This window comes from Balaenoptera musculus, chromosome 16, assembly GCF_009873245.2.
Source record: "Balaenoptera musculus isolate JJ_BM4_2016_0621 chromosome 16, mBalMus1.pri.v3, whole genome shotgun sequence".
NCBI classification, from domain to species: domain Eukaryota; kingdom Metazoa; phylum Chordata; class Mammalia; order Artiodactyla; family Balaenopteridae; genus Balaenoptera; species Balaenoptera musculus.
The window spans coordinates 74,583,214-74,597,695 of NC_045800.1; the positions used below are offsets into that span (position 1 = coordinate 74,583,214).

The 14,482-nt window shown below is 37.4% G+C and overlaps 1 protein-coding gene across 6 annotated transcripts in view; it reads right to left on the reverse strand.

The window, feature by feature from the left end:
* Positions 1-14,482, reverse strand: part of BICC1 (BicC family RNA binding protein 1) — a 305,439-nt gene that overhangs the window by 18,851 nt on the left and 272,106 nt on the right. For 5 of the 6 annotated variants that reach the window (XM_036828113.1, XM_036828115.1, XM_036828117.1 and 2 more), the window contains 3 exons: positions 5,535-5,700; positions 2,858-2,897; positions 2,328-2,482 (listed from right to left, as the gene is read on the reverse strand). In XM_036828113.1, coding sequence (XP_036684008.1) covers positions 2,328-2,482; positions 2,858-2,897; positions 5,535-5,700 — 361 coding nt within the window. The remainder of the gene's footprint in view (positions 1-2,327; positions 2,483-2,857; positions 2,898-5,534; positions 5,701-14,482) is intronic. The other variant, XM_036828114.1, reaches the window with a different exon arrangement.

Genomic DNA, 14,482 nt, shown 5'->3' on the forward strand with positions numbered 1-14,482 from the left:
AGAAAAGCCACAGGAGGGGGATTCAGCCACTGAGTCAGGACCCTGCACGTTCCCGCCCACAGAAAGTGGTCTACTTGTCCTTGGACAAGTGCCAGAGCAGAAGAGTCTTCCAGCTTCTGACATGATTTCTGTGCCATCCCCCTTATGCTACGTCCCTGTAGAGCAATGTTTCCAGAAGGGAGGCTGCATCAGAGACAGACTAGACTTTTGCTGAAAATGTGGATTACCTGTTCCTGCTGGCTCCCTCCCTGATGAGTGAGATCCTGGAGGAAGAATTTGCATTTTTAAGTGCTCCAAATGATTCTTATGTCTTTTAAGGTACAGTAACATGGCTCTAGAGCATTTATATATCACCTTGCTATGTACCCTCTTGAATTAAACCATTAGGAAGAGGAGTATAAAGAAATTTTGTAAAATGAATTCAAGTCCTCTCTCTGACAACTACTACCATGACCTCAAGTAAGACACTTAACTGATCTGGGCCCCTTTCCCTCACTGGGAGTTTATAGGTATCAAATAAGCTTGTGGATGAAAATGTACCGTATAAACCCACAAAGAAATAAATGAGTGTGATCTGATAATTATTACTAGCACATTATGTGTTCATATAACACTCTAAGCTATTCCTTTGGATATAAAACGCATATCTAGTTTGAATGTGCAGAAATACTTCCAGCAATAAGCATTCATATATGTATATGAATCACATCTTTCATCAGGCTCTTGATTTTCTTCAGGGTAAAGTTCTTCAGTGGAAATAACAGTAGCTGCTAAATATTGCTGAGGACTTCCTGCACACCACACTGAGCACTGGATGCCCTCTGCCACATCATCCTGAAACAACTGCAATGAGAAAATGGGCTCAGAGGCGTGAAGTCACTCATCAAAGCTGTACGTGTGTCGGTGGTAGCTGTCAGGCCCCATAGCCCCTGCACTTGACAACTACGTTATTAGAATGATCATCATTTCAACCTGTCACACTATTGGTCTTTGAGAAGAGAACTGAATTAGCATTTCTAAAGTGAAACATTTCATCTCTGAAACTACAGAAACACAATCAACCACCTAACACTCCACCCCGCCAAAGGTGAGGGTGAGCAGGATGGAAGACTGCAGGTATTCAATACATAGGGTGGAAGCCTAAGAATTAGCACAGCAGTTTTAAGGTCTCTGCCAGTGAAAGGAGATGTTTATTTTCTCTCAAAGCTACAATGGCAGAAAGAGGGGTGTGCCTCCTAGAGCCTCAAATTTTTCACAATGGTTCCTACATTCTAGCTGCTGACGGTCACTTCAATCTTTAAATACAGCCGCTAGGTTGCTACTTTAAGTCGAACAATGAAATTCACAGGAGACTGTTCTTTTCAGTATTTCAATAGTATTTTCTTTTTCACTTACTCAAAGAGACAAAGGAAAAAATGTCATGTTTGCTTCTGCCTTTCATCAACATTCTAATTTACTACAAAGAAAATGGGTGGAGAAAAGAAGATCAATCTACAAATGCTAGTTACTAGACTAACAATTATGAAACCCTTAACCACTATTTGTTTTTCAGCCTACAGTGTTCTGGTTGAACACTGTGATTCTTGGATTAATCACTTTCATCCACGTTTGGGTTTGCACAGCCTCACCAGTAGTGTGTGTGCACGTGCTGTAACTCCACCCCACTCGCAAAGGGCTTACAGCCAAAATCTGACACTCTCCAGCTGAAAAGGCCTTGCCGAGTGAGTCGTATAGCCTAGCTTAGAAGCAAGGAACTCTGGATCTCTTCTCCATGTGGTGAGGATACCAGCTTCCCAGTCTCACCCTGAGCACTACAGCCAACATCTGGGAAGCATAACATTTTGGGGCTCTCGTTTGTGATCCTTCCTGCTGTGTTCCTGGCACATCTGAACACACTGAATTTTTAACTCATATCTGAGAACTTGTTTTTGTTGAATACTTGCCTTTTCCTCCTATGGTGGGCTTGCGAGTGATACCCTTGGATAAAGGGATTCTTTACACATTTTTTATGGAATGTTACATCTGTCCTTTGCTTAATCTCAGCCCTGCTCTATCACTTACGACACTCTCCGCCTAACAAAAACAAGTTTATCCAAATTCACACCTCCTTCACAGCTGATCAACAACTGTGAGAGAAGATGCATAAAAGATCATAATATATTGGAGTGTATCAATTCCATAGCAATACGTTTACAGGAATAGAAATTAAAACAAATCACCATTAATAGATTGTCCTTCTATAAATAGAGAATGGGAGAGGAGAGAAGATTGTTCTCTTCTGCTGAGAGAACAGACAGGAAGAATAGGTAGGGCATGACTCTACAAACCTCAAAAGTGGTTGTCATTGTGGGCTTATAGGACACATGGTTGGCCCTCCTCAGCTCCTTGATAGTTTCAGCGGGCATGGATTTAGAAAACCCGAGGCCACTCCAGGTATTTGTGGGTGTTCTGACCTCCGTCACCACTGGTTTCTTTAACATAGCTTTGGAAAACAGAACGTAAAACAAATGCTTGGTATTTTTAATGAATTTCTTAAATAAAATATTGATGAGTATCGTTTCTTTGATATATGTAAAGAAATTATCACTGAATATTATTTCTTAACACAAAATACCTTAAAATATCCTCATAAAACATTTTGTACAAAGTAATGGTAAACTTTAAAATGATACATTATTTCTTAATTGATCTAATGCTAATCTATTCAACCTCAACAAAGTTTGTGCAACTTGAACCTAAACATTCTGGGATTCCTTTTATGAAGGTCCAATTTCTCAGTTCAACATCAACACTGAAAAACCTTTTATGTGTTTACTGAAATAAAAATCAAAGTATAGATCATTAACGTATCACATACCTTTGGTTGCTAATAGCTTTTTTTGTTCATAGTCAAATGCCTGAAGAAAAAAAAAAAAACAGAGAGAAAATATCTTTATTGTCAGTCTGTCCAAATGTTATGCCAAAACTTCATGAAAAGATTTTGACTACAGCCCATGAATCTGCCTGGGACAGACACTAAGCTCTGCACCATCATGTGACAGTAATCCATGCAAGTCTGATAAACATGTTTTCAAAACTAATTCATCATAATAATAAAGTACTACTTCCAACTTTAAGTCATGACAGTGACAAAAGTTAGAAATTTTCCTTCAAAAAGAAAAAAATTCCTATTTACTATGAAATATTTAACACACCAGGACCAATATATGCTAACGTATAGTGAATAACCTAATAACAGTTATGCTAAGTTTCAAAATAATGCATTATCAGAATGCTTAAGCAGTACATTAAAATTAAACCTAAATAAAAATATAAACCTAAGTTATCTTTTATTGCACAGGACTAGGATGGCACCCTTTATTCTTCCCATTCACATTGAATAAGTGACGATGACACAGTCAGGTCTACATAGGGACCAAGGTAGGTCATCTTGAAGACCGAAGTCCAGATATAGCTACATCTCAAATGCTAACCCAGGGTTCTCAACTCGCCAATTCAGGAACTAGCTTAGACTTGATTTAAGAGTGTCCTCTTGTAATAAACTATAATGGAAAAGAATTTTTAAAAAAGTATATATATACATATATGTATAACCAAAATCACTTTGCTGTACAACTGAAACTAACACAATATTGTAAATCAACTATACTTCAATAAGTTAAAAAAAAAAAAAAAAGAATGTCTCAAAGGCCTATCAGATGGGTCAAGAACCCACTGGCAAGAGCTCTTTGGACCTTCCTCCCAGGAGGACTATACCATCATATGTAGGGTGTCCATATAATTTACGGTCTGAAACAGGATACCTCTGAAAGTGAAATGTACTACAAATGATTAGGCCAAAATAATAAAAGTAAACAGGCTGACCTAGACCAACCAGAAGGAACATGGCAGTAAATTGGGAGAGTCAGATTTTTAGATAACACCGTTTGATAATGTTTTTGAAATCCTAGGTCTAAAATGATTCTGGGAGTTAAAATCAACTTGTAATGACTAATGTCTAAGGGCAAGATGTGGGGAGATGCTGAAGTTACTTGTTCAGTAAATATTTATTGAGTGCCTTCTGGCTAAAGGGACTGTGCTGCAGTCTGTGGAAGAATATTACAATGAATCAAAAATAATCTATAGCCTCAAATCATATAGAGGCTTAGCAGGGATGAGTAAGAGAAATAACCACAAAATAAATTAGAAAGTGAGATAAGTGTGAAGAGAGAGCTGGAGATAGAGAAGTCCAAGAATGATCAGGAGACAGAGATCATCTTCAGCTAAAGCATTCAGGGAAGTCTTCAAACTATTATCATTGATTTCTTGGTGATTTTAAGAGTCACTTCTTCACTAATGGCGTAAATACATCTATTTAAATTGAAACTCTATCACCAAGAACATTTACATCCATCCTGAAAGAAAGGAACATGAAAATGGTTCACTATAGGTATATACCTGATGGAAAAGATAAGAATCACAAGATAGATGAAAACTATAAAGAGATCATAAAGGAATTTGACACTTCTTAGATGAGAGAACTTTAATTTATAATAACTGAAAATAAATCCACCAGAGAAAATGTAATAAACATCTTTTTTTTTAACTTTGCACTTTATAAAGGCTATGGCTTTTGTAAAAAACATTCATCTAAAAACTCTTGAAAATGTTCAAATGCAAAGGATTAGAAAAACAGACAAGCAGGATTGTACTGTAGTTTTCACTGGAATTACAGAAGTATAATTTAGTCCCATGAATTAATTTCTTTGACATATCTGTGACAACTTCTTTATTTCTAGGGTTTTGTGAAGTTTTTCCCTTTTTTGGAAGTGGGGGGATGGGGATGATAATCTCTTTCTACAAAGTAGGCAAGTCTACCCAGTAATTCGGATACTGAAATCAAATGTTTACAGGCATCTCTAAAAGCACAAAATCCTTATCTTTCATATTGTGATCTATATGAAAATCAGATTTCTGAATTTCATGATCAATAGTCTATTTTGAGTAATTAGCCTAATACTTTGAAAACGATACAGAGAAAATCCCTGCTGAGGAAGTTGTTCAAAATAATCATAAAAATCTGTGAACCAACATAACCATCAATAATATTTAGCATCTCCTTTCAAAACACTAAAGCTTCACATTAGGTATTTTTATAACTGTCTAAGGAACACCAAATTTATCTTCTCCATTTCACAGACAGAAGAATATTACATCTATTTATCCAAGACTATGTCATGAGATAGTAAATGCTTAGAAATAACAGCTCTCATATTTATCTAACTTTTTTTAAACAGATGAAAAATGTCATTTGCATAAGACACAGTGACATAGACCATATTATGTCATTTTTAATATTATATTTTAAAGAATTCTTCTCAAGCTAAATCCTGCATTTCATTTTTAATGTTTATAGCAAAACCAATTCCTAAGTACTGCATATATATTTAAATTTAATTTCTGCTCTACTGCTAAAAGCTCACTGAATTCCCCATTCCCCAACCTAGGCAGCCTACATTTGGATGACTTGTCCATTTTTTCTTGTTTATCGTTACCTGCATGTTGACATATGATGGCCGTGGGGCCAGGCGGGCCCTTTCACTGTTCTGCTGGGCAGCCGCAGCCCTCTCTGCAGCACGCTCACTCCCTGGAGCCTTCTTGTCAGCCAGCGGGCTTTCTGCAGCACTCAGCTCAGGATCGGAGAGCAACCTGTCAGTGCTGCTGTGAAAGAGAGTTTGCGGTTGAACACTCCACCCTTACGTACAAATGTAGCACATGTTTCCCTAGGTGCCACATTGACTATGTAGGTTTACCACCGTCAACCATTTACATGTATTATCTCATTTAATCCTCACGGTACTGCTATGAGGAAGGCAGTCTTATTATCCCTATTTTTCAGACGAGGGGAGTACCTTGTCCAAGGTCACACCTCCGATAAATGGTAGAGCTGGGATTTGAACCCAGACTTTCTGACTCTAGAGATGGTGCCGAAACTATTTCATGATCTATATTCACACACATTGAGTATAGCATGTATGATACACTGTATGCAGTACATATGAAATAGACATACAGACAAGATTTCTAATTTATATACATCAAGGAGATATCCCTGACCCATGTTTACGCAGTCTAAACAAACTGGGTCAATCTGAAGGCGTGCAGGTGATCCAGTTCATTTGTGTGCAGTATACATGGTATTGCTAACAAATCTGCTATGACAAAGGCAGCAGGTAAATATTCTTTAACATCTGTTCAGGGTGCAGGGAAAGAACACGAAAGTGCTTCTTAAAATGGGGGGCAATTATCTGAATTATAAGAATTTATAATGCCCTGTACATGCACCTCAAGTTCACATCCAACTGCATGTTAGGCTCAAGTAAAACAGAAATAACAAACAGTATTAGTCAAAGAGCTGATTTGCTCACACATTCTTCTTTTTATCATTCACTTTTCAGTTGTGCCAGGGGAATTCAGAGGAATTTAGAAAGGACTATTAGAATACAAAAGGAGAAGCAAAGAACTTTGTTTGACAAAAGTTCAGAGAGGCTTCACACAGGCATGTGACCTGGAATTTAAAGGGCATCTGCAGGTTCGCCATTGTGTAACAGCAACTCAGAGGGAACAGCATAAGCAAAGGAAAGGAAGTGTGCAGTCACTGGTGGTTTTAAAGTCAGAGTGTGACAAAAATTACTGGAACAAAATAAAGGATTGATAGAGCTGATAAGAGATTGAAGGCAGGGAGACCATTCTGGAGGTTGCAGCTTAATTCAGATGAGAGATAATCAGTTCACACTTACACACTCAATGAACACATTTAATGATGAAAGGAACAGGTATATACTTCAAATGCATCAACACAGAGGGAAAACAAAATCATTTCTCTAACCTGTAATAAATAATGTTAATTTAGTGTATTAGTATCATGTTAAGAAAAACACAAGCAAAGCAGATTTGGACAAAATGGGAACAATGGTAGTTAATCAAAGAGTTCATAAAGGTAAAACAGATTTTGCTTTTTATAAAAGCAAAACAGATTTTGATGAGAAAAAGAGGAAATAATATATATTAACACAACACTGGAAATCAACTATACTTCAGTAAAAACAATTTTTTAGTTAAAAATATATATATATGTTATATTTGCCTAAACGCACTCTATTCTGTAACGATATAAAAGACAGTAGAGGAAACTGGGTAGATGAAGTGGATGGGAACAAAACCTTTCGATGTAGAAGCATTCCACTGTTTTGCGTTTTTAAAATGTGAATAGACTGCCTATTTGAGAAAAATAAAATAAATGGAAGAAGTAAGGATAACACATTTGTTATCCCTAATGGTGCTATGGTAAGGGAGAATTATATTTAATGTAACATATGCATTTATACTGTGATTTGTAATAAGTAAAATCATGATACTGCCAAGTATTTATTACCAAAGTGAACAATTCACTACCTTGGAACAAGGGAGCCATAGTTTAAGTTGGAAATTCAAAGCCAAAGGAAGGAGAATTCACACTAAGAAAATTTCTTACAGCAAAAATCGGAGAGTTAAAATTGCCCTGCTGACTACTGAAGAGCAGAGAGAATGCTAAAGTTTCAGAGCAAAAGAGATGGTTTAGAGAATCCAGAAATAAACCCAACCAGCTTAAGGAAGGGGAGAGATGACAGAGAAGATTTAGGGGTACTAAAAAGGAGACAACAGGCCTAAAATGGAGTCACTTGTGCTAAACCCCACATCAACAAACCAAGACTTGATACCTAACTGCAGTTTCAGCCTCTCCTAGGAATGTAATCTTAACCAGTCCTGTCTGGAATTTCCTGGCCAACACTAGTGAGGTAATCCACCAGACAGATGGCTGCCTTCTCCCAAAGGAAGGTAACCTTGCCTGAAATAATCCTTTATTTTCTTTATGACTTCCTTGTCCCTCCTTTTTTCTCCTTTTAAAATGTTTTCTTTTCTACAGCATTTTGGAGCTCCTTTCTATTTGCTAGATGGGATTCTGCCGATTCATGAATTGTTGAATAAAGTAAATTTGATCTTTAAACTTACTCAGTTGAATTTTTTTTTTAACAGATTTGATAGCAGTAATAGGACTGAAGGAGACTTCCAATAACTTTGGGAATGAGAAACACAGGTGTGGCACCTGCAAACCCTTTTGAGTTCTCTGTCGCTCTCACTGCTTCTGAGGACTGTAGGTAACTTCCTCTCAGTTCTGAGCTCTGCTGTCTTTGCACTGAGCTCCCAATCTAATTGGCTTTCCAATACAAGGCAGGTCAGCTAGATCCGGCAGATGATTCTGCCGGGAGCTCAAGCCCCTCGCCTTTATTTCAGACCACAATAGTCAATTAATTGGTGGAAACCCCCAGGCCTTGATTCTGTCCCAAGATCCATGTGGGAACTATTAGTTCTCCATGTATGTGGAGCCCCTAGTCCTCAGTCTCCATTTGTTGAGGTCAGCTGGTTCAATTCTTTCCCCAGGCCAAGGTCCCATGGCAGGAATTGTTGGTGGTATACACGAGACCTTTAACTGGCTGGGACACAGCAAAATCCTTTGGTTACTGCCAATTTGTTAAGGTGCATGTGTGTGTTTATCTTGTTTTCTGTAGATAAAAGCTACCACTAATAGGAATCTCAGAAGCCAAAAAGCCACAAAAATTCGTGGACATGGGTGAAGCACTTAAAAGCTGATAAAGTACCCTCCACCTAACTCAAGGACTCCCGTGTTCAAATAAGCTGGTCATGGAACAGGTTAGCTTGACACTAGGTCATCCACCAACCTCAAGAAGATTTCCGTGCAACAAGATTCACTGTAAAACACCACACAATCCCCAAGCCCACAGCACATCCTTCTTAGATATTGATCTGGCTCCCCAAAACCCAAAAAGGCTTAGCTGAAAGAAATGGGATCCTTAAAATTCAAAGAGTTAAGCATGCTACCTTCTGGTACACTTGCTTATTTTACATCTAAGAACTATGGTCCTGGAAGCTATAAATATCTATAAACATGGCAAAGTGTTACTAAAGATGATCTACAATTAGAATGGCCATTATGAGGAATGTTCCAATTATATAAGATCATTTAAGAAGTGCACTTAAAAGCAAGGGCTCCCCACTCCCCCCCCCCAAAAAATGGGATACATATTTTAATTGGCATGCAGAAGACTCCAAAAGGCTTCAAAATTCCAAAATAGCTTCAATGAAAGATTCATTGCAAAAAGGCTAATGAAAAATTAAAGACACAAGAGGCACCTAAAACAAGAGACAATAAGACTGACATAACTACTACTGCGCTCCCCTCTATCCTCTTTTTTTTTTTTTTTTTGGCCGTGCTGCACATATGGGATTTTAGTTCCCCAACCAGGGATCAAACCCCGGGCCCTCAGCAGTGAGAGCACAGAGTCCTAACCACCAGGGAACTCCCTATCCTCTTTTATATGAGTACTCACTCCAGTAATCCTGTCTAAATTGCCTTTCCACACTGAAGAGACTAGAAGATCACAAACAAATGTCTGACATGTTAGTGGTCATGCAGTGAAACCATCGGGACCCTGTGGGGCTCCTGGGCCTGGAAGCCTTTCTGTGTCCCCTGTTTCTTGTTTGTAGGGAATAGACTCCAGCCCCTATGACCTTCCCTGAGTTCCAAAGGGCAGATTCGAACAGTTGCTAATTAGGGAAGGGAGGGGATACAGAAACAAGGGAGGACCAGTCAAGAAACAATAGTGCAGCCTTGGGGCAGAGTGCTGATTCTGTGTCAAGGGATACACATAACAACATCTTTGAGCTCTTCTACGGAACTAAAGACCCCAACAACTGGAAGACGAACTACCTGATGAAGCAATCCTCATTCCAGAGAGAGGCTCACGGTTTGACAGCCTTGAGAACCAGAGAAGCTCACCAGGAGACCACCTGAGGCCAGATTAAAGGAGTGCAGGCCCTGCACACACCCTGCTCCTTATCAGCAACCCCACCCTTGAACCACTGCTATAAAAGTCCTCACCAAATCCTCCCAGGTTAGGACACACAGTTTTTCAGGGCACAAGCCCGCTGTGGCCCCCTTTGCCTGGCAAAGCAATAAAGCTGTTCTCTTCTACTTCACTCCAAATTCTGTCTCGAAGATTCACTTCAGCACTGGTGCACAGAGGCTGAGTTTTCAGCATCAATAGACACCCTCATATCTACCCTCAAAGGAGGGCCCCTGAATGAGCCTCTCCCAGAATCGATGAGATTCTGAGGGATTTTCTTATAAACTGCTACATTATTCCCTTAAACAGCTAAGGGAAACTAAATTAAAATTCATGAAAAACCTTGCCAAATTCTGGTAGATACTAGAGCTACACCCTCTATTTTAAACCTCACTTGGAGCCTGTAGGTGAGATCCTGGGAAAACTGGCAGAAGCCCGCGAAGGGAGAAAATTCTTACCAGAGTCAGCTCTCCTGGGTCTCTGTCTGTAGTACCCAATAAAGAGAGGAAAATATTTTTTGCACCCTCTTCTGGAATACCTCTTAAGTCTAAGGGGTTGTTCAATACTGCCAGAAATATTTACTGCTTGTCCACACTGAAAACTGACAAAATAGTTAAAAGATTTTTTTAAGTAGCTCTGCAGTCAACAGTTGGTCAAAAATTGGAAGCTGATATTCAGAGGCTGATGGGAATTTTTTTTACGTCTCCTCCCTTAAACTAAAATTAAACTATGCACTCAGAGGGGAAGAAAAACCCTCTAAAGCCTCTGTGAAAGGATTTACTAAAACATTCCAAAGGCAAACAGCTCTAAATCCAGAACACAGAAATCTTGTGATTCCCACCTTAGTTAGAAATCTTCTCCCTGATATTTAAGAAAAAAAAAAAAAAAAAAGCAAATTAAGGATGATGTAGTTGGATGGGTGGCTCAAACTATGTCATTTAGGCTGCAACCCAATTCTTTGAGGAGTTGAGAGCAACTGTCTTTATCTTACAAATCTTTGCAAAACTAGAAACTAGCTGTAGAGGCAGTTCAAAGTCCACCTATTCCTTTTACCAATCCTAAAACCTCCCCTATTCAGAAAGCTTGTAATTATTGTAGAAATTCTGGCCTTATAGGAAGAAGCCAAAGTCCTTGGAGGAACTTGCATTCTTTCCCTGTACCTTGGAGATGTAAATGTTCTACAAACTTCAGGGAGGTAATTCTTATCAGAAGATGAACAAAAGGGAAAAGGTCATTTGAAACTTAGGTGGACAAAGAATTTTTAAGTGTCTTCCCCACAAATAGAGTAAAAAGCTTCAGCCATCTGAGCAGGTAAACTTAACTTATTCCATCTACCAGAAAACAACTTAAATCCCACTTTTTTTTTTTATAACTAGTGAAATTTTGTATTATTGTACCTGATTCACAGCAGTAATTTAAAAATGGAACCCAAAAGGTCTCTGTTTATGACTGTCAATTTATGTGTGTCTATGTATGTTTTGCAGATGTATTGAATTTTCCACCTCCGGATGGTATTGCCAAAATTAATTTGTAAAAGAGCTCTATTTAAGTGGCTTTAAAAGATTAAGTGCTTATATAAATTAAGTAAATTGAATCCAGTAGTCCCCCTTTATCTGTGGTTTCACTTTCCATGGTTTCAGTTACCCACAGTCAACCTCAGTCTGAAAATATTAAATGAAAAATGCCAGAAATAAATAAGTCATAAGTTTTAAATTGTTTGCTGTTCTGAGTAGTGTGATGAAATTTCTTGCCACCCCACTCCACCCCATCGTGGAATTCCCCAACCATCAACATCATCATAGCTCAACGATCCAGGATCAGATCCTCCTTCTGATATATCATCAGAAGGTCAATAGTAGCCTACCACTACATCACAATGCCTACATCACTCAGCTCACTTCAGTTCATCACATAGGCATTTTAATCATCTCACATCATCACAAGAAGAGGAAGGGTGAGTACAGTACAATAAGATATTGAGAGAGAGAGAGAAAGTGAGAGAGAGATACCACATTCACATAACTTTTATTATATTGTTATAATTGTTCATTAGTTATTGTTGTTAATCTCTAATTACATTTTATCATAGGTATATATGTATAGGAAAAACCATAGTATACATAGAAATTCAGGACTATCCATGGTTTCAGGCATCCACTGCGAGTCTTGGAACATATCCCCCACAGAAAAAAGGCGATTACTACAGATGTAAATGGGATAAAAGTTTTTCAGTAAACTTTAAAATAGTTTCTCTAAAATCTTTTTGGTAACCTAAAACCTTAAAGTTTTGCTAAGTTAAAGTAAATGATGGATAGTCATTGAATATCCAGATCATTTCCAAATAAGATAAAATACTAAAACATTAATTACTGAACACAGGTTTACCACTTTTGGCCTTTTTATTTTTTTACAGAGAAACTAAAGATATTTGGATACATTAATAAACGTGTTTTGTGCCACACTGAGAAATTTACTATGGAAAAGCATATGTTTCTAGACATTATAAAAAATATTAATTTGTCAAGCCACACAATTGTTTACTTCTTTTCACTAAAAAGGTTGTTTAGGGTTAAAAATTAAATATATATTATATAAATATGTTTATAGTATATATATGTGTATATATATATGTGTATATATATAATTAAAGTTACCAGAAATAATAAGGAAACATTTCCATATGCAAGGAAAGTAGGATGTGTGTTTTCAGTAAAAGAAGGTATGAGGAATGGAGAGGAATTTTTGTTGATGAAAAAGAAACTAATTTTGTCCTGAAGTGAGACTGGTTACTTCAGAATGGGAAAGAAGAAAACATAAGACCAAACTGTAGAAGGTTTGTGGGAAAGGAATCTTGGGAAAGGAATTTTATGTGTGGTCAAGCAGGCTAAAATTAGAATGAATTTATTTAAGTGGGAAAAAAATGAGTTTTAATATCAAAAGTACATCAGTGCAAAATCAGAATTGATTTTCTCTCTGTTGAAAGAACAAGTGATTTTGAATTACTGATCTGCTCTTAATAAGAGATTGTAAAAGGTTGTTCTTTACCTTTAAGTAATCTGCCTAGAAAGCAAGTATTTTGTGCTTTACCAAAATAATTTCCTGTAACAACGATTTAACTTTCTATATTTGCCTGTGTAGTCTTCAATTGTCACTTTGGTTAAATGGATAACTAAATGTTGTTTCACAGTGACCTATGATCCTATCTGACCAAGTGTTTTTAAACCTTTTGATATTTTTGACAAACTTCCCCCAAATCAAATCCCAAATGAAATCTTTCTGACCTCAAACTAACTCTGAGATTTTCCAGAGGGCTCCTGGGACACATCTCAAAAGATTTGTTCCCTCTCCTTATAAAAGGAGAGATCTTAAACTAATTAGGCTTCTTTGATGTGTTAAATTACATAGGAAGTATTGTCAAATAAAAGTAATACTAAGCCCTCTCTATTTTGTATTTGTATAGGTATATAAGTGTTCCAGAGCTGTGTGAAATTCCTAGAGATGTGATATGTCCAGGTATAATATTATCAGTCATAATTAATATTAACGTAAACTGGTGTATATCACAGAAATAACTACATTTCTTTATCAAATGAAATCTCATCAGATCTTGAACAATGGGTATTTTTAAGTCTTTGTCATTTACAGAGACTTATTGTCTTAGATGCTTCTGCAGAAGTGTTCTTACAGAACTGCTTCATCTTCAAGGAGATTCATGGAAAGGATTTTAACAAGTGCATGTTTCTGATAACATAAAGGTCATAAAACTAAACTGGATTCAAGCAGAACAAATATCAATTACTGTACATGGGACTAAATGAACTGAGGAGGAGGAGGATTATAATTTTTTAATGATTTTTTTTTGTTTGAAAAACTGCTAGTTCCTTAATGTTTTGTTTTTCCAGATTTAAGGAAACCTTTTTTCCTAAGTTATCGATGACTTACAGCAATTTGGTAAAGTATACCTTTGTAAACAAAGACGAAACATTTACTTTTCTCCCTAGCTGATCCCTCCAGAATTTGGAAACTCTTCTGTATTCTTTGTACAGCAATACAGTTAGTTATTTGCAAAGGTCAATAAGAATCTGTTCTCCTTGTAACAGAATACATTGGAAACATTGGCTATATTACCAAAGCTCTGACTGAAATGTCACATTTGAGAGAGATGTACACAGACTCAGATATGATCTGACAGCTTTAAGGAACTAAGGTTAACTTAATAAAGCCAATAAAGGCCCTTGAAAAAAACTGGCCTGGTACTCTGCTTACAGGGTTCCTGGCAGCCTTACCCAGTGAGTAAGGAAGGTCATTTCCTGGCAGGCCCAGGAACCTCAGGTTACTTTTGGGACCTTATGAAGAGAGGAATTCACCCAAACTATAGGTATTGCAGGTAAAATCTGATGGCGAGTTCTTGGCTTGGCTTTCTGGCCTCAGAGGCTTTTAAGAGTTCAATCTGAGATTCCTTATGAAAAGTTCCTGCAAAGCAGTTTTAAAAAGAACTCATACAACATAATCACTATTCTTGCTGCACTTATGTAAAT